Raw genomic sequence first — 20,648 nt, 5'->3', positions numbered from 1 at the left:
TTATTTTCTTGAGACGATTTTCATTATTTTCTTGGAGAAGGCAACAGTCAGAGGCCGTAGATGGAGATCAGAAAGGTGGCTCTCACACAAGTGCGAGAAAAGCCAATAGATGCAGATGACTGAGCTTCAGAAATATCCATGAGACTGTACACGAATCTCATGAACACACACACAAAATCACTTTAAGATCGTTTATGGGCAGTGTTTTCTTTGCAAATGTGAAGGATACTCTGCTTATACAAGCCAGCAAGCCGAAGAGAAATAAAGTCAAAAAATGATAATGACAGAGAGAGAGACCTTTTCCTCAACTCTAAGAAAGTCACCTGATTAAATAAAGTATCAAATCTCTGATAAAGTGAGTCAAATGGAGATGAGGGATAAGAGAACATGTCGATAGTGTGCTCAACTCTGTTTTTTGTTTTTTTTTGAAAGTTTAGAGTAAAAACTGTCTAACCTTAAAAGGTGATGTGAGATTTTTCATTAGACTGAACATGAGTATTTTTACACTCCTGTCAACCACACAATCCCCAGGCCAGTCTGATACATTCCAGCTCTAGCAAGGTAAAAATCCTGAGGTCAGATCAGATTTAAGATAATTCCATCTGGCCCTCAAATCCATTTCACAATTTAACTGTAGTATGAACAAAAGGGGAGTTCATGTCGACACTGATCATTCATTTTAACATCAGAGTGCGCTATTTTAGGTGCCTTGAGTTGAGCATAGTTCAACTTTATTCAAATGAGCAGCAACACAAAGAAACAACTACCAATGGGATTGTAGACAGTGATGCTCACCTCCCCGTTTCTTAACGGGACAAGACAATTGCTAGTTGTTGGTATCATGACTTCTAAAAAAAATCAAAGAATCAAAAACGTGTAGCATATCACTATAGTCCCATGTATAATCCCATTCATGAGATTTTAATAAATAAATAGCTAAGAGAAAATAATTTTCATATGCAAGTAAAAAAAAGACGTTATATACTACCCTTCAAAATTTAGGGTCAGTAAGATTTTTTTTAAATGTAAAGATTTTTTTTTTAAATTGTATTATTTGGCAAAGAATGCATTACATTGATAAAAAGCGACAGTAAAGACTTTTACATTGTTACAAAAAAAAAAAAGCAGTAAAAGTGTAGCCAAGGTGTCCCATACTCGGAATTTGTGCTCTGCATTTCACCTATCCTGTGTGTAGCAGTGAGTATTGAACACACACTGCGAACACACACTTGAAACAGTGAGCAGCCATTTTTGCTGTGGTGCTAGGGGAGTAATTGGGGGTTAGGTGCCTTGCTCAAGGTAATGATTGGAAAGGAGCGCTGTTCATTCAATCCCCCCACCTACATTTCCTGCCAGTACTGAGACTCAAACCCGTGATGTTCGGGTTACAAGTCCGACTCTCTAACCATTAGGCCACAACTGCCTCCATAAAATCAGCATATTAAAAAGATTTCTGAAGGATCGTGTGACAGCAACTAACGGTTGACTAGCAACCAACAGTAGAGCAACTTAGCGACCTGCTGCAATTTAAATCAGTGTGAATGCCCCTTCAGAAAACACAATCCTAATTCTGAATTGACCATGTTTTGTAAAAGACTCCTTGTTATCACTGAAACTTTCAACCAAATGAGATTAGCCTTGAAGGAAAGATTGGCATCTCTGAAAGAGTCTGGGTCAGATGCAAAGGTTCATGCGTTTTAAGGTGAAAATCTATTCATGGAGGTCTTCTCACCAGTCGAACTACGAACAACAAGCACAGTGTTTAATCAACATCAAAGCAGCGCCAACAATTACACTGTTACACTAGCCACATTACCACTTACTGCTACCAGACCACTGTAACTCAAACTACAGGTAGATCTGCTCCTCTGAAGTTCTCCACTACACAGAAATGTCACCAGTATCAGACAGCAGTGGTTTAGACACCCGATACATCAGAGCTGGCTGGGTCAGAGACTAGACTATCACATCCACTCTTTACTCCCTCTGGCGTCTCCCTCTTGAAGTCAAGGTCTGTCTGTTTCTACATTTAACACTATCTGCCCATCTCCTTGTCGTTCTCTCATTGTGTCCATGTCTTTTGTTGGTGAAGTATTCCCTACACAGGCGTCAGTGTTAGTGAGAGGCTGCTAAAGAGGCCATTGTTGTGGGTTAAGAGGGGATGTGAGGCCCTGCATGTATTACGAGCCCCTTGGGTACGAAATAGTGTGTGTATGTTTGGCCATACAGCCACGTTGAGCCTTGATAGAGATGAAAACCAAGACAAGACCAATGATGGCATTTGCATGACTGTAAAGGCATGTTCACACCAAAGACAATAACCATAATGATAACTATACAGTTTAAATAATCATTTTTATTCTTTGAGAACAGTAAAGTCAACACCACAATTACAATGATAAAGACACAGAGGAACGTTATTGTTGGAATCACTTTCAGAATGACTTCTTCCAGTTGATAAATTATAAAAATGATAAAAACAATGACAGCCAAATAGAATTACACGACTTTAGAGCTAGTGTTTAGAGCGGCAGATGACAAATGCTGTGCACCCTCATAAAAAACAGAAAATTGCCATCCGCTGGTGTGGACGCCAAATTAAGTATTGTTATAGTTATTCTTGGTGTGAAAGTGCCTTTAGAGTTTGTATATAATTCCCTAGAATTGCGCATTTCTATGCGTGCATAAGTGCAGTACTACAAAGCTGAAGCATGTGTAATAGATAAGATCACACTAAAGGAATGATTAATGATATGTCAGGCAGCACAATGCCTGAGAGAGACAACTGTCTGATGAAACTGGAAACACACACAGTGTCTGATGAGACGGGAACCTATTAAGCTATATTATTTTCCTTCCTTTCTATTCTGTTCTTTTACACGTTAGTGTATATCCCACAGTGCCATCCTTTCATGGAGGACATGTAAGAATGTGATGATTGAAGTCTTTCAGGCTGACAGAAATCAGAGCCTGTGTTGGTTTCGGCTCACATTCACTGTTGCGCTAATGCTGTGAGAACACGGTGGTCCTGCGTGGCGGTACAAAAGATCGAGAGCTTGTTGTGGTAGCAGAGCAGGGCTCTACAGACGCATGACCGCCGCAGTGAGGTGAGCTCCTGTGGGACTCACAAAAATAAAGGCGAGTGTTTGTGTTTGGGGGCATGGAGTCAGTAAATTAGTGAGGATGTCAGAGCACTGGGGTGCACCAGACGACTTTACCAGCATTGCATTGTTTTTTTTTCCCCCTCTCAAAAATCTCTGTTCCAAAACCTAGTGAGCTGACTCTCTATTGCCTACACTGGCAGTTGCCTTCTAAGGTAACATCCTAACTGTCATTGAACCTTAATGCTCCACATTGATTTTAATAGTTTGATGATAGCATGTTGCCAAGTTACAAATAAAGGGTAAAATTACCCATTTCATCTTCACTTTACAGCACTACTTGTATCAATATTTTAGCCTGAAATGTCAATGATGCTAACCCAAAATGGAAGTTTCAGCATAGTAGAATTGTAACGTTTGTATAAAAAAAAAAAAAAAAAAAAAAAAAAGCATTTAATCAATAACCATTTTTCACAAAAATATATGTAAAAATACACAAAACAGTAGCTGACACTCTTTTTAACAACATGGTGGGGGGGGGGGGGGGATGCATCAATGTCATATTAACGTAAGCAGTTTTTCCATTGTCTCAGTGATATATATATATATATATATATATAAATTTTATTTATTTTAATTAAGCAGTATTAAAATGATTACATTGCATTTAAAATATTCTTTTATATGAATATTTATTACAGTATTTAAATGGTGACATTTCTTAACTTTTCATGACTGCATCCTTACCGGTTGCAAATACATTTGTTACATTTTAACTTTCACTAAGTGTATTTAAAAAATAAATAAATAAATAAATAAATAAAATTTTACAACCCTAAATATTATAATTTTGCAATGTTTTTCCAAATTATGCAACGCAAATTTAGCCATTGAGTCTCTTAGAGTTTTAATAATCATTCATTATAAATTTATTAAAAAGAAATACTTTTTGAATAAAAATTAAATACTTTAAAGGAATTACAAATATTTATAATCAACATTTTTTGCTTTGCCTGCCAGCTTGCCTTTTTTTAATTTTTTTTATTTACTTTTTTTTTTTATACCAAGCTCATCTGAGTCTGCATTATGAGATTGCCTTCTCCGTGACGGATAAATGAAACCTTCGTGTCAATCTTCGTGAGCATATACATGATGCCTCAAAACACTTTCTCCATAGGTATCTCATGTTTTGGAACAGAGCCACGAACTTCCCCAGCTTTGTAGCGCCATCATTTACAAAGTCTTTTGCTCCAAGCAGGGGGCCGAATTGAAAACTGTACGAAAACAACTTTGTGAGCTAAGGGCCGGTTGTAGTAGTTTGTGGGTATAAGAAGGGATCAGGCCCCTGAAGGGTGGACAGGAAGGAGAGGAGGACCAAGGGATCAGTAAAGAGATGAGGATGTTAACCTCATCAGAGCTGAGACAGAATGAGTGGAACAAGGAAGGAAGGGACAAGAAGAAGGTTAACATCCTATACTTAGATACAAATGGCCTCAAGAGAGAGAGAGAGAGCAGGATGGAAGGAAATAAGGGATGTGAAGCTCATCACCTCAAATCAAAGAAGAAAGCTTGAAAGCAGGTTTAAGAGAAGAGCTAAAAGTGAAAGCGTTCAAAGAGGGACACCAACATCTTGGTGTCCAATACAGGCCACATCACCAGTACAACCATTATCACCTTGTGAGTGGGTGTGTGACCAAGAGAAGCATCAGATTTGGTATAAACAGGGGTACTGTGGTTCAGTAGTCACGGATCGTGTTTCTCTGCATTACACGGTTATAGTTACCAGTGTGCTGCCTTAAAAGCTGCTATTCCATTACTCACTGTCTTCAGGTTGTGTGTGGCTGTCCGTCTACTGGGACTTGAGATCATTCCTTTAGTGTCCACTGTTGTGTCTATGTGTGTCCGTGGCCCTCTCAGGACCTCTGTAAAAGGTCATTTGTGTAGTGTCTGCTGCTTTGTGTGCACGTAAATCAGATAAGAGTGGAACACAAACCCTATTAGAAGCTAAAAGCAGAGACATAGAGACAAACAAAGACGGTAACGGGAGTATGGATCCGCTGGGAGACAGGCTTAAAACTTGTCATTAGAGACACCTAACTCATGCGCACAGAGAGAGAGAGAGGGGAAAAAGCCACCTTCCGTGACACACTACAAAAAAAAACTTCTCATTAGAAAGAAATCTTTGTCCAAAAAAAAAAAAAAAAAAAAAAAAAAAAAAAAAAAAGGTAAGAAATCAGTCAAACTGCCACCAAAAATTAATATATATATATATATATATATATATATATATATATATATATATATATATATATATATATATAAATTTTTGGTGGCAGTTTGACTGATTTCTTACCTTTTTTTTTTTTGGACAAAGATTTCTTTCTAATGAGAAGTTTTTTTTTGTTTTTTTATATATATATATGTGTATATACACACACACACACACACACACACACACACACACACACATAACAACAACAAAAAACAGGCTGTTGCGGCACAATAAAGAAGTTAAATTAACTGAATTTTATCAGAGATTTAGGCAAAGCAAGCTAAACTTAGTCCAAAGGCTTCCTGTTAACAGCTGCTCTTTGGGTTGTCGTTTGAGAGTTTATCCCCTCTCTGAGGGCCTGGTAGAGTGGCTGACTCTTCTGGTGACTCCAGCGGGAAAACTAAACCAGATGGACACACAGAGACCCTGAGCTCTAGGGGGAAAGAGATCGCCTTTCCAACCGGAAATCATGGCATTACTCACCTTAGGCTATGCTCCCGCTAACCATCCCCAGAGAGAAGGTGGAGAGAAAGAAGTGGGTGCCCTGTGAGAGCATAAGGGTTAAACTGATTGTGTATGTGTGCGTACTGAACAGGGCTGCTGTTTGTATAAGAGAGCAGAGAGTAACAGGCCCTTAAATCTGTAAGATCTTCTAAAGCTCATGGGAATGGAGCAGCTATGAGTGTGAGAATGTGTGAAATCTGCTTTAGGTTGAATGAAGAGAGGACTAGAGCAGACTATGTAGCTCTCCACCAAGCTGCTTTATACACAAAATTAGTGAATAAGGGCCATCACAATAAGCTAGTGAGGGGGAGAGAAAAAATAAAAAAAAATAAAAATAAATTATGAGCAGTGATGGAACGGATTTTGAACTTTGATAGCCAAGTAGCTTGAATCTTGTCAAACATCAGTTTCAAAGACCCTATAAAATGCTCTTAAAACACAGCTATCTTTTCTGTTGAGGTATTTCCTAAATATATAAATAATATACATGAAATATTTGAGTTGGAATTATTGTATTATGTAAGAAGAAAGAGACCACAGAGTGATATTAAACTGATGTTTGCCTGGGGCAATGGTCAATTATACAGGTATCAAGAGTTTTGCATTATAATGATAAGCAGCAGTATTTCATTGAATAATTATTTTGCTAGTAAATGAAAGACAATACAGCACAGAGATTTCTGGCAACATTAAAGGGGACTTATTACACAAAATTTACTTTTAGCCAAAAATGGTAAAAATCCACTTACCCCTCTTTTTTTTTTATAATCCCATAAATCATAAACAGTCTCTTCAAACGCGTGGTTCAAGATTTAGAACTACTCTTACGTAAGAGTTCTGTTATGTTTGCTGGTACATCCAATAACAGAACATAAGAGTCTCCTTAGACTCTCTGCACCGTGGTTGAATTTTAAATATGAAGGAAATGTGCTGAAGAAAGTCAGTAAAGTGTTATATATGCGCAAATCTGCTGCTTCACAAACGAGGGTCAATTCAACACTGGATTTGCACAAAAGATTAACATGACGGCACATGCTAGTTGATGAGTTGAATCAACTCCACAACTACATGAATTTATCCACTAACCATTCAGAAACGTCCAGTTGCATTCTAAAAGTTCTTCCTGAGTCTCTCCATCAGTGTTCGACTCCGGTTTGAACAATGTAAGGTTGAACACAGCTACTGACAATTGTCTTTTTGGCTGCGTGGCTTGTGCACTTAAAGGGACACACACAAAAACAGCGTGTTTTTGTTCACACCCAAATAGGTGCAAATTTGACAAGCTATAATAAATTATCTGTGGGGTATTTTGAGCTGAAACTTTACAGTCACATTCTGGGGCTACCAGAGACTTATATTACATCTTGTGAAAAGGGGCATAATAGATCCCCTTTAAGGGACAACCTACATGAATCAAATTTTTGAACCAACCAATCTGCTATTTGGTAAATCAGACAGAAGATGCTACTTGATAGAATGTATTTTATATTATGAATGCTACTGAACTAAAGAATATGCTACTAAAGAATGTAGTAGCGCTTATGTACTTCCCACGACTACAATGGGGCTAACAGATAGAGTCTAGTTTAGATTTGATCTAAGAAACTCAAGAAGAAATTGAGGAGTCCAGAGAAGCAGGAGCAAAGGATGGGGAAACTATCAGCATATGATGATTCATTCCAGTGTGGAATGAGAGATGAGACAGACACTTAACATAAATTTTACTTTCCAAGCTTTAATGTAGAAAATCTCTACACAGACTATATAGTTACTATACTAACAGACTATAACACACAATACTACCAGCCTACACACAGGAAAAATTAAGAGTGATTTATGTGCAGAAGTATGAGATGAGCCTTTGTTAGTCCTAAGGATTTTGATCCTGCAGCTCTAATCACAATGAGAGACATCAATCCTGAAAGACTTAGCTGGTCCAGGCCCATTATGCTTTAACAGTAAATCAACTGGCCCAGTTCAGAGACCTGTATCTTTCTAAATAATACATATCTACATTCTAAGTATAAACAAAGTACTTAAGGGAATGTTAGCGCTGCCTACATAAATAGACAGGGTAACATTGTTACCGTGACACTGGTAATCTTGTAACTGTATAACTTTTATTAAATATTTTTTGTGACATTTAAAAGTAAACAAAAAAACTGTAACAAAAAATAAATGACATAATATTAACGAAATCTTCTGATTATACTGGATATATATATAAAAAAGTGTCCAATTTAAAGTTAAAATATTAATAATAATGATAAGAATACTCCATCACTGTCAGAAAATTCCATGAACAGGAAGGAAACAAATCATGGACAAAAAGAGTCTCCAGTGCACACCCTCTCTCGGCACACACACACACACACACACACGGATGAGGATAATGTACTGACAGTAAATGGCCTTAAGTGTAAGACCATGATTAATGCCCGCTGTCAATCTCATTTGCCTCCAGGTGGAAATCCTTATGAGAAACAAGCATTTCCTCTGTTAAGTAAAGGGATAAAGCACATGGGCACTCACACAAAACACAGTAAACACTGTAATCCAGGGGTTTTTAAAAAGTCTTGCTCTCCTATAATAGAATAAAGCTGTAAGCCATGAGGAGTACCAATTTACAATTGTTAAGGGAGACTTTAGGCACAAAGAATTAAAAAGTTGACAATAGCAATATAATAGAAAACACCAAGTAACACTATTTCTATTGCTTATACTTATAGCTAGAGGGTTAAATGAACCCTTATCCCCAAGTATAAAACCTCAGGGCATAACTTGACCCAAACCATTTGTGCTGCAGACATGAATGATACCTCAACGAATGCAGCTTGAGGTGTGCTATTAAGCCTCGATTTACTCACGGCGAGGCTACTACATGTAGTAGTAAATACAAGAGAGAAACAAACACAGAAATACTCCAGCAATAAAGCAATAGAGATGCATCTGAGGATTACAAGACATTTAGCGGTTGCCAAGTTGTGGCATTACCCTACTATTAAAGCATACATTTGATTTAAACAAGAGATCTTCATAATATTCACATGCGGTTTCATAGGGAGCATAATGTATTAGCCCTATAGTTACAGCATGAAATAATATTTTATCCTATAACATTTTTCTTACAATTGCAACTTTATATCTCAATTCGGAGTCCGGACTTTGGACTTTAACTCACAATTATGATTAAGAAAGGCAGAATATTGAGTTTATATTTAACAATTCTAATTTTTCTTCTTTTTTGGAATTGCAAAAAAAAAAAAAAAAAAAAAAAAGTCAAAAACAATCTTTTTTATTCCTTTATTCCATGGCTTCCATAGGGGCTGTTCAAGTCGCATCTAAAAATGCATGGAAAACGCCAGCTGCGTTGCCTTCTCTTCCTTTCCAAAGCGCACGGGAGCGTCTGCTGTTGCTAAGCTACTGTAAGTTGCCCTCTCCGTGACAACAAGGAAGTTTCAGCAAAGAAAAAAAAAAAAAAAAAAAAAACCCTGTACAACTATGATCAGTTGTTCCTCCATCTCGATTTCTGACAAAATGTAAATTGCTGAAGTCTATTTAAAATATTTAATTAATTTGAATAATTTTTTTTTCTAAAAATTGGTTTGAATGAATGATTCAATGACTCACTCATAAAGACTTGTTTGACTACTGGATGAATCAGCATTTCTGAACAAATCTCATGAATGAATGATTCAATGACAAATAGAACTGTAATTTTGTACAGCGGTATAATTTTGATCGCTTCCATAGACATCAGTGTTTATATCCGAACTATAAACTTTTATCGCAGTACTTCTGTGATAATTTGAATATTTGTAAAATGGAAATAATGATACTGTGTGGTTGAAATGACTGTGAAGCCGTTTCATACCTAGATAACATAACTGCTTTCTCTGGGTCAGTGGCAGCGCAAACACATATTTGAATGTCCTGGTGTGATTTTGTCAAAGGTTTAATAGACATGGCCGAGTCGTTGTCATTTAGGAATGACATTGTGTGGGTTGTCTGAATAAAGTTTGCAATGGGATGATGGGATGTCCCCATGGGACGAGTTTCCAACTGGGGGACAATAACATGGCTCAAAAAAAAAAAAAAAAAAAAAAAAAAAAAAATACTGAAAGAGGGACCCAGACCATATCTGGGGCCAACAATATTAGAGACTTGGAGTAGGCTCTTTTGAAATTGGCCAGTGAGAAACTACCCATAGCAGCATAGCAACCACCCCACATTAGCAACCCCTTTATGTGAGCATGTTGGAGTGCCAAAGCTGACCGCATGCCGCGTGGGCTGAGGCCAGGACACACCTTTTTCTGCCTCTCATCATCCACCCCATACTCCCCCTTTCTTTCTTCTTTTCTCTTCCAGAAGACGTCTAGAGCACTAAATCTATTAGCAAGCACATTCTTGTGTTTTTGAGTCTTTGCTCAATAACGAAATAAAAGAAAACAAACTGCCAGACTGTTTCAGATAAGAAAAAGAAAAAGTAGAAGAGTGCAGTAAGGAAGAATTATTTTCTTAACTCACCTTAGTGAAGAATACTGAGAGATGAGTCTCGCTGCCAAGGATCCAAATAGGGAATTTTGGAGATTTGAGAAAAGAGCCAACCTTTAAAAGCAGAAAAAAAGAAACAGTGCTTGAGCACCAATCTCCATACCAATGCCATGACGGCCTGGCCAGCCACATTCCAGAACCATCACAAACAGGTTGATTCACTGCGATAAGATGATTGGTAACACTTATAAGAATGGCCAACTATTCAATCATTAGGCTTATTTTGGAACTTTGTTAAGGAATGGATAAAAATGTTTTGAAACCATTTTACACTATGATGATATGTTCACTATAACTAATTATCAATGTTGAGTGAATTATATGAACACATGATCATGATCTGAAACATGATCTACATCAGGGGTGGGGAACATCCGGCCTCCTATATATGGCCTCCAAGACCATTTGAACAGGCTCGCAAGGCCATTTGACAATGCAATTTAAAAAAAAAAAAAAAAAGTATAAAAACTGTCTATATAAAAATAATAAAAACTGTTCTATAAATTAAAAATATATTAGTAACATAAAATAACATATATACTTTAAATAAAATGAATAAATAATTATAATATTGTTCCCTTTCAAAAAATTTATTGAATGTTTTTTTTTACAAGCATGCACAGAATCAATTAGTTTAATTCCACAATGTAAAGGTGAATGCAGTTTCAGCCATTGCATTAAATTTAAGTTATGCTTTATGCAGGTTCTGACGCTTGCAAGGCTGCATTTATTTGACCAAAAATACAGTAAAATCTGTATTACTACTGCACAACTAAAAAAAACTATTTTTTAAAAAAATAATTTAAAATGTCATTTATTTCTGTGATGGCATAGCTGAATTTTTAGCAGCCATTACAACCAGTCTCCAGTGTCACATGATCCTTCAGAAATTATTCTAATATGCTGATTTAAGGCTCAAGAAACTAAAACTTCTGAACGGTAGTGCACATGAATGGCTCTTGATTTAAAAAAGGTTCCCTACGTACAAAAACCACATCCACCAACAAAAACCAAATCAGCAGTTTAAAAAAAACTGCAGAAAATTCAAGAACACAGAGTTCAAAGTGTAACTCTGACTAATCTGCCTACAGCTCCATCTCCAGCAGTGCATTCAAACACCGAAAGCCCTCACAGTCATCTCACATCACTCAACAGGTGAGTATCAGCAGCAGATTTGGGTGGAGAGGAGATCCAGGGGTGTGCAGATTAAAAAGATCATGAATATTGTGATGGGGGCTCAGATGGTTCTAAATATGAGGCGATACATTCCTACGTTCTTCTATTCCAAACACAACTCACTGCACATATCCTGAAGCTCTGCTTAGCACAGCGCCATTCAAAATAAAGCAGCTTCTTAATTACTTTATCCACAGGTTAAAACAATAGGGCCATTCCTACAGGATGTGTTTGTGCCAGGCGTTGTTGGCAAAAATCTCAGATGTTGGGCTTTAGAGGGCACCACATTAGCATGAGAAAAGATGTTAAGGCCTGGGTATACTTCATTTTCCACGTTCTGCTCCATCTCGTGCAGTCGTGTCCGCACTCCGCACAGCTTTCAAAGTATATTCGACCGCAAATGGACGCATTTGAAACGTGCAGTACGATTGCTTTTTTATACTCTGCCAGACGACAAAAGGCAGCACAGAGTCATGTCATTTGCAAAACATTTCCTCAAAAAGATAGAAGAAAAGTAGCAGATCCGCCATTGCATGCAAACTTTAGAACAATAACCAAAACAAAAACCATGGAGAAATATATGATGCTTTGTTTACTGTTCTTGGAACAGTGGGTTGTTTTGTATCAATATTTATGCACTCTTCTTCGACTACTGCACAATGCATCACAACTATGTAGTGGACTCTTCTGTCTCAACATTCACCTTGCGCATGCGATGTTGTACGCGTGTACGTCCTCCCGATGATGAAAATTACATCACGTGAACAGTGCGTGAACTGTCATGGAACTCAGACAGCTGAAGTATACTTTGGGCTTTAGGGAGAAGGGAACTATTTAACTTCTGGGGAAGAGAAAAAAAAAAAAAAAAAAAAAAAAAAAAAAAAAAAAACCTGGTAATACTGTACAGAATATTATCTGGATAATTGAAGGTCTCAGCAAATATCCAAGGAGGCTGCAAGATGACTTAAAATTATTGAATTACATTAACAATATATGAAATAATATCTTTTATGATTGTAAAAATAATATAATAATATATAAATAAATAAACTACCATTGTTTTATTGAAGAACACACAGAATCAAATACTTGAATATTCTGGAATAACAAAATGAATTATGGTTAATTAATTTAATATCTCAATATTCATAATTACTGTTAATAAAAAAAGTTTTACAAGTTTGAGATCCGCTGTGCTAGATGGCATTAGTTTCATAGTGATGCATGAAAGAAAGAAAGAAAAAAAGTTAATATCTTGGTAAAAACTATACAAAACTAGTAAAGACCACAGAATTTCCCTTCTCCAATGCTGAATTTCCATAATTGTTTTGTGTGTGAGAACAAACCCAGAGAAAGAGTTTCTTTCTCACCATAAAAATTCTTCAAGAACCAAAACTGTGTAAAATATAGACGGATGAATGTCACAGTCAGTGCAATTACGTTTCACAAATTCCCTGTGAAATGTACTGCTGGAAAATAGCAAACCCACAAACAAACTGAGTTTTGGCATTTGGACACTCTGCATCTTTCACACAACACATGCCAAAATTGGTCTCCAGATTTATCAACACTGCAGATAGTGGGAACACAATCTATAGCACACGAGTTATACTGTAAGCTCCTGTGAGGGTGAGTATGAGTAGAAACCCACCTTGCAATAGCGCAGTGACTCCATTAGTGTAAGGAAGCCAACAGAGGCCTGCTGATGGATGCCATGAAGCTCTAGAGAACACAAAAATAAAAGAATAAATAAATACCCATCAAGTCTACAAATAAAAAGTCTAACATAAAACACTCCTTGAAACCCAATAACCTTAACAACTCTGTAATTAAATCTGTGTTATTTTCTCAGTAGGCATATGTTAAATGTGCTAAAGTTTGAGCAAAACATTAGATAATGCTGCCACCAAGTGGTCTGCAACAGCAGAACAACTGATTACCTACTGTGAATCTAATTATTTAAAACAGTACATCAACAGATTATTATTCAGCAAAAAATATGAAGCTTACTCATTCCAGAACATTCTCTATCACCGTCCCACACGTTAGACACGGCATGACCTGTCACCAGCAGTTGATTAGACTTTGGCTAAAAGTATAGAAAGAAAGATCTTTATAAAGTGCAAGATCAAAATGAAACAGTCAGCAATGACTAAAAATATACATTAAATTATACCTAAATGCATAAGATTCAGAATTTCAGAGTTAAAATGTGCTGAAACAGAGTGCTAAAAACCAGCATTATACTATAGCAACACAAGATCAATCTACAAAGTTACAATCCAATAAAAACAGCTGTCTAATAGTCTAAGCTATGATAATGTAAAGAACTTGATCTCTCAGCATGTATTTTACCTGCCGTGGCCGTAAACAGGATCAATCAGAGGTTCAGAGGTGTCTTCGATCTCATTCTTTATGTTCTCAATCCCCTTCAAAAAAAAGTAGAAGTTACAGCACAAGTACAATCACACAGACACATAATGGATGAGCATAGCTAGCTAGCAAATAACATACAACGATGGCAAAATTTGTCATGTACTCTACAAAAGTTTGGAGTCAGTAAGATTTCTTTTATTCAGCAAGGGTGCATTAAATTGATCTAAAGAGACAGTAAAGACATTTGTGAGGTTACAAAACAAAAACATTTCTATAAATGCTGTACATGCTGTACAATTCATCAAAGTATCCTGAAATGCATGACGGGTTCCACAAGAACATAAAACAGCACAACTGATTTCAACATTGATATTAATAAGCGATATTTCTTGGGCAACAAATCAGCACATTAGAATGAAGGATGATGTGAAACTGAACACTGGAGTAATTAGGCTGAAAATTCAGCTCTGTCATTAAAAGAATAAATTACATTTTAAAATACATTACAATAGAAAATTTCTTTAAATAGTAAAAATATTTCTGCATTTTCGATCAAATAAATGCAGCCTTGGTGAGCGTAAGAGACTTCTCTCAAAAACATAAAAAAAAATAAAATAAAAAAAATAATAATAATACAGGCCCCAGTGGTATTGTAGATACTGTATTGTAGAAAGTCTCATTAATTTTGTTTCAAAGGAACAAACAAATTGGCATGAAGACCTTTCAGGAGCTGGAAATGTAAAGTTATACCTTTGTAAGTATGACAGAGTACAGGAAGAGCAGAACTCCAAATTTGTTCTTCCAGGTGTCGTACAGTGACAACACGGCCTCTCTCAACTCTGCAACAGTCCGGAGAGTCCTCTTCCTGAGGAAGGAGTAACTACAATGTGACTGTTAATTGGGGAAGATCCTTACTGTACATACAATGTCATGAGTTACTGACTAATTTAGCCTGAAGTTTTTTTTTTTTTTTAGGCCGATTTCTTTTTAAATTTAATTACTTCTGCACCACTGAAGTAATCTACCATATATTTGTAGCACAAGGAGAAGAAAGTGGTAAGCCAGAAAAGACATTAGCAAAGAGAAACAAGTGACGCTGTGTGAAAAGACAGTTTGAGCACTTACTGTATGACGCTGTGAAACCTCTCAAAGCCAAGCTCCTCAGCAGCCAAAGCAGCTAAACACACACCATGCAAAAACATAAACGCATTTAACAAAACACACAAGTCCAGAGAAATTATATGTAAGATCATACAAAATTAATGATAATAGACATCTCAGCAAGTTTAGACTAGCATGCTGTTTCAAATCATCTAATTTACGCATTCACTGTCAAAGGGGAGTTCAAATATACCAAACCTTACAGATTAGTGTTAGGTGTTATTCAAACACTGGCATGTAGTCTTGTTCAGTATCTGTACAACATCCAGAAAGACTGTTACAAATTCTCTTACTTGGTGTGTCAGTAGTTTGGCTGGACTCAGGCTCTGGGTGGCTGTCTGTGATGTCACTGCTGTCTGTGGTTTTAGCACGAGGCCAGGTGGCCAGGTGAAATGCCTGTGTCTTATTTAGGCAGGCCGACTCCAGGATCTCACTAAGGGTGGAGCACAAGACCGTCCGCTGCTCTTCCTCTGTAGGGGCAAACAGCACATACATCAAGCCATGCATCTGATTTCTAAGCTGCATTCAAGATGTTGCACTGACTAACAACGTGTCTACACCAGACACGAGCGGCACAACACAATGAGACAAAAGCAGATAAAACCAATTATAATCAGTGATGCTGTCTACACTGGATACAGCACGACGTGACACAACAAAATTCAAAAAGTAAACTGATGCCTGTTCCATTTCTGACATACTTGGCCCTGTTCCAAATGGCATCCTAAAACTCGCTGTCTTCCTTTGAGTCCGCACTTTCATGACGTAACACTGCTTTGACTTTCAGGAAGAAGTCTACTGCTGAACTCACTTCAGTGCGGGCTCATCAAAAGTGCACACATTGACCTCAAAGAGGGTGCTCGTGAGAACCCTTTTGAAACCTAAAATAACAAATGTGACACCCTATGGTCGCATGGACTTTACGATCACATGCACGCAGTGGACATTGTAAGTCCAAAAGACCGTAAGTGCATTTGAAGTGTGCCATTTGGGACAGGGACCTTTAAATGCTCACGCTTCTTCTGACATGAAGAACAAATGGATTTGCAATGGTTGCTTTGTAGCGTCCAGTGAAGACAGCCTCAAGCCGCAACGCAACAACAGTCGCGTCTGGTGTAGACATGGTGTAAGAGTAAAGGCCAAAGTATACTTTGGCTGTCCTTGTTCCACGCACTGTCCGGAGGGAGGGTCCGCGGATAATGCTCGTAAAACAGTGCATACGTAAGATGAATGATGAGACAGATAAGACCACTAGGTGGTAATATGCACATACTGCACGCGTTGAACACATCCAATCCGCGCTCGTCCGCGATTAAATGTACTTTAAAAGCCACGCGGACACGACTGTGCACGAGACAAGACGAAACGTGGAAAATGAACTATATGTCGTCTATGTCGAGTATTTGTGCTAGGCTCAACGCTAAGGATTTTTTTCTACTGTCGAGTCCCGCTTCTCTCTATAAACAGTGTCAACCAAATATATGGGACAAAAATGAAAATGCAAGTGTAATTTGCTAGGACATGACTGTTCTTTTCTTCATTTATGACGATGCAAGCAGCATTCCAAGCAGGATACCAAATATACACAACATACTAATGAGAGCAACAGCTAAGAATGTCAAACATGATCAACATAAAGGAATGAGATGACAACAGGAGGAGGAAGGGAAAAAAACAACAACAACAACAAAAAAAATCACTTTAGCTATAAAACAAAATGACACAAAGTCTCACATAACGATTCTTCCTTTGGAAGTGATCCAAGTATTTATATAAAGACATTGTTGTGAATCACCACTTTCTCCACTTTTAAGCACACAGTAAGACTGCAATAGAGATATGTACCTGTAATAAGATTCAGGATGATGTCTTTTGCTTTTATGCCATCATATTTCCAAAATGCACTCATAACGATGCATTGATATTTAGACTGTGCAATTTATGTATAGGCACAGTCTAAATATCAAATTATAGTGTCATTTGTGTAGTCTGCATAATAACATTAAGAAACCAATAAAATAAGTAACTATTGGCATATTGCAACAAAACTCACATTATGTTTATTGTTCATGTTTATTAGGCAAAATATTTTTACAAGCTCTTTTTCAATCAAAGAAAAGAATACACTACAAAGACTTTTGTTCAGAACCTGAAACAGGATTTAGAGTAGGTTGAGATTATCAGTGTATCCTTAAAACGGTTTGATGGGCTGGGTCTGGGAGTTATTGAGTACTTAAAAGTGGAAAAAAGGTGGAATTCTCTTAAATAATGCACAGCAAACCTGAGATATCTTTCCAGTTTGAGCCTTCAGTGTTAAACAAAATGTTCTTCAACAGGAAAGCCTAAGGAATAAAACAAACAAAACAAACAAATTATTTGGGCTCCACTTAACCAGCCATAAGGAACAATCTGACAAAATAGCATGTCAACACAATAATATCAGTTTCAGCAACTGCACCACAGTGTTACAAACAGAGTTTGAGAATAGAGAAGGACATCATCCACAAATCAAGCAGAATGTGTGATAGAAATGGACTGTCAGTGCAAGACTAAAGGCTGGAATAAACAGTAACGACTTAATAACTGAACAGATTTTAAAACACTAGGAATTATAAACTTTTTGACTTTGTAATGGTTACAGAGAAAAACTGGGCATCATACACTAAACAGCTGAGGATCATACATTAAACAACTGAGGATCACACACTACCAGACTTGACCACAACAAAATCACACAGAAACAAGCATCGAGCTAGTAGGAGATGCATGAAAATATTTAATTATAAAATGATATGCATTCTAAAATTGGCTCAAAATATCAAACCGACTAGATGGAATCAAAAATCTGTAGTGTATTCAAGCCTTTATATATAAATAATATATACAAATAAAATATACATTGATATTAATAAAAGACAGGTGAAAAAATGAAAGGAAAAACTTAAATGAAGTGTATACTTCATTTAAAAAAAACCTTTTAAATCATATAAATAATTATATTATGATATAAATCATATAAATATATGTAGACCTAGTTGAAAATTATTTAACAACATATCTTTTTGTGTTATTTACACGCAAATGATGCAATATTAAATCCAGGCAACACACCTTAAACATATTTCACCTATTATTTTATAAGTTGTTATTTCTTATTTAATATAGTAATGTGGCCCATTTTATAAATTGATATTAATAAAAGACAGTTGACAAATTAAAAGAAAAACCTAAATGAAGTGTCTTAAGGTAAACATGCTGGCAGAACAGCTTCAATTCACCCTGGCATACTTTCTATTCTGGAATTCTACTGGCAGAAAGTAACCCAATTCTTCCAAATGATATTCCTTCACTTGGTGTTTTGAGGATTGCAGTGAAGAGTGCTGATGATGTCAACAACAAGTACATGGTTCAGCAAGGTTGCAGTTCCCCTGATTTTTTAAAAATTTGTCACCAACCTGTATTCTACATCACTACAATGCAGCTTTTGTGTGTGGTCTATACAAACCCATGGGTGTAGACATACTGTAATTCATTACTGAACATCATCATAAGCTATTAATAGAAATAATAAGGCTTGAGGGAAAGGTGAATACCTGTACAGGTGCAATGACAGCACACGGTCCGCCTTCAAACTGCTCCAGTGCAGAGCGCTCAGCCTCACTGAACACAAAGCCTGTAGAAAGAAATGCAGTGAACAAAAAAACGTAGTCATTGCCACAAGTCTCATTTAAGCAATTCATCACAATTCAACTGGGCAAGCAGTCAGGTTGAAGTAATGTGGACTTGGCATAGGTCTTCTTTGCTGACCACTGCAGATTTTTTTACAACACAAGTAATGGATGATGTACAGTATATCCTTCAAAAGGAGCTTCAAACTACAAAATCTGAGTCAGCATTAAGGCTGGAATACACAGCATGACTTGCTCAATTTTTTAAGCTTGCCTTCAGGAAAACTATCCATCCAGAAAAACTAGAAAAGCCTGGATAAGCGTGATCCTCAGTCGTTAACTGTATGATGTTCGGTTTTACTCTGTAATCTTTTAAAGTCGATGTGTATGACGCCTTGTGTTTGTAAAATATGTTCGGATTTTTAAAGTCGTGCAGCGTATTCCAGCCAATCGCTTACCTTGAGACCACCTGCGGAAGAGGGATGCAGGCACTCCTCCGCCACTGGGTCTGCCCCACACCAGATCCACCACTTCTTTACTCGTATCTGACATTTCTGCTCTGGATCTTCGTTGATATTAACTCAAACCAAGCATCAAGACCAATGGAGATCCTTGTGACAGCTAACCACTGTAGTGCACGCGACGTGGCTAGCGCACTCGTCCTGGCCTGCTTTTGTGTTCCGCTGAATCTTAAAAGATTTTGCTTTGGTGATCAGGTGGCATTGGCCACAGATGCGCTACTGGTGCGTAAACTGTCCCGCGAGCAATGAATGATCGAACGCTCGCGCCAAAACCCTGAAAGAACGTTAGCTTCTCTAGCCTCTAACGACAGCACACAACAACCGCCCTGTTAACCTCATAAGGGTTTAATTTGTGCCTGAAATTAATGTTATCTTACGTCTTATCCAGTATTCGCTTCCTTAATTCAAGGTTTCTGTTCTGTCTATTTAACTGGACAGGCCTGGTATGTCCTCATTGAAGTAACTCACTCACCATACGGTCTGTGGCTTGCTACATTACCTAAACGTCAAAAAACAAACGTTTAGTTCGTTCCTCCAACAGCCTATTTTAAGAGTAGCCAACGACTGTCAACTGAATTCGACAACACCCAGAGGAAATACTGAAGATTTCAGTGTAAATTGCTCGCTGTGGTAACTGCAGAATGCTCTATGATCCATTCAGTTTATTTACTACGTGCCTCCACCTCAAGTTCGACTTTGTGAGAGATTGGTTCAAATCGAGAAGATTCTGGTGACGTCGAGCGAGGGAAAGATTTTATTGGCTGTTCCGTCCATCAATCACACGGCAGCGCTGTGACATTGCCCGCCTACAATACGGAGGCTGAACTTGAATATACAGTAATCTTGGCTAAGCAATGTTATATAAGAAAGAGATTAGACAGCCATAAATTCTTAAAATACCTGTGAAGTAGGCGCACCCACAGAGGCTATAGTAATTTCTTGCAGACAGTGTTACTTTTTAAGCCTACAGAGTGTGCAGTGAATAATTTTTTATTTTATTTATTTTTTAATGCTTTATTAACGCAAAAGATGTACAGAATTGTAACAAGATCAAAGCATAATATGCTTCAGAATACAATCTGTATTACATAAGAGTAAACCTAACAAAACAAACAGAAAAACAAATAGAAGAGGAAATAAGAGAAGAGAGACATTCCATACTTTGTTGAAAGAAAATACATACATTCTATCAATGCAAGAAAATACATAGATTTCTATTATCCAAAAATGTTTAATGAAGAGCATATTGTAGTAGTTTTAATTGCTTTACTATTTTTTGAATCTGGCATTGCATCTAAGCACAATTTAATCTCCC

At 37.1% G+C, this 20,648-nt stretch overlaps 1 protein-coding gene across 1 annotated transcript in view; it reads right to left on the bottom strand.

Annotated features, from left to right (window-relative positions):
- Nucleotides 1-20,055, bottom strand: part of mindy3 (MINDY lysine 48 deubiquitinase 3) — a 36,198-nt gene extending 16,143 nt beyond the window's left edge. Inside the window, 11 exon segments of the mRNA XM_048153034.1 lie at nt 10,405-10,485; nt 13,259-13,329; nt 13,618-13,680; nt 13,683-13,696; nt 13,963-14,036; nt 14,734-14,848; nt 15,109-15,160; nt 15,438-15,614; nt 17,426-17,486; nt 18,738-18,817; nt 19,271-20,055. Of these exon segments, the coding sequence (XP_048008991.1) occupies nt 10,405-10,485; nt 13,259-13,329; nt 13,618-13,680; nt 13,683-13,696; nt 13,963-14,036; nt 14,734-14,848; nt 15,109-15,160; nt 15,438-15,614; nt 17,426-17,486; nt 18,738-18,817; nt 19,271-19,364 (882 nt within the window). The 5' untranslated portion in view covers nt 19,365-20,055.
- Nucleotides 20,056-20,648: the final 593 nt, after the last annotated feature.

Source organism: Megalobrama amblycephala, linkage group LG13 (assembly GCF_018812025.1).
Source record: "Megalobrama amblycephala isolate DHTTF-2021 linkage group LG13, ASM1881202v1, whole genome shotgun sequence".
NCBI lineage: Eukaryota > Metazoa > Chordata > Actinopteri > Cypriniformes > Xenocyprididae > Megalobrama > Megalobrama amblycephala.
The sequence above is the reverse complement of the archived record's forward strand: the minus strand, read 5'-3'. Positions and strand labels throughout refer to the sequence as shown.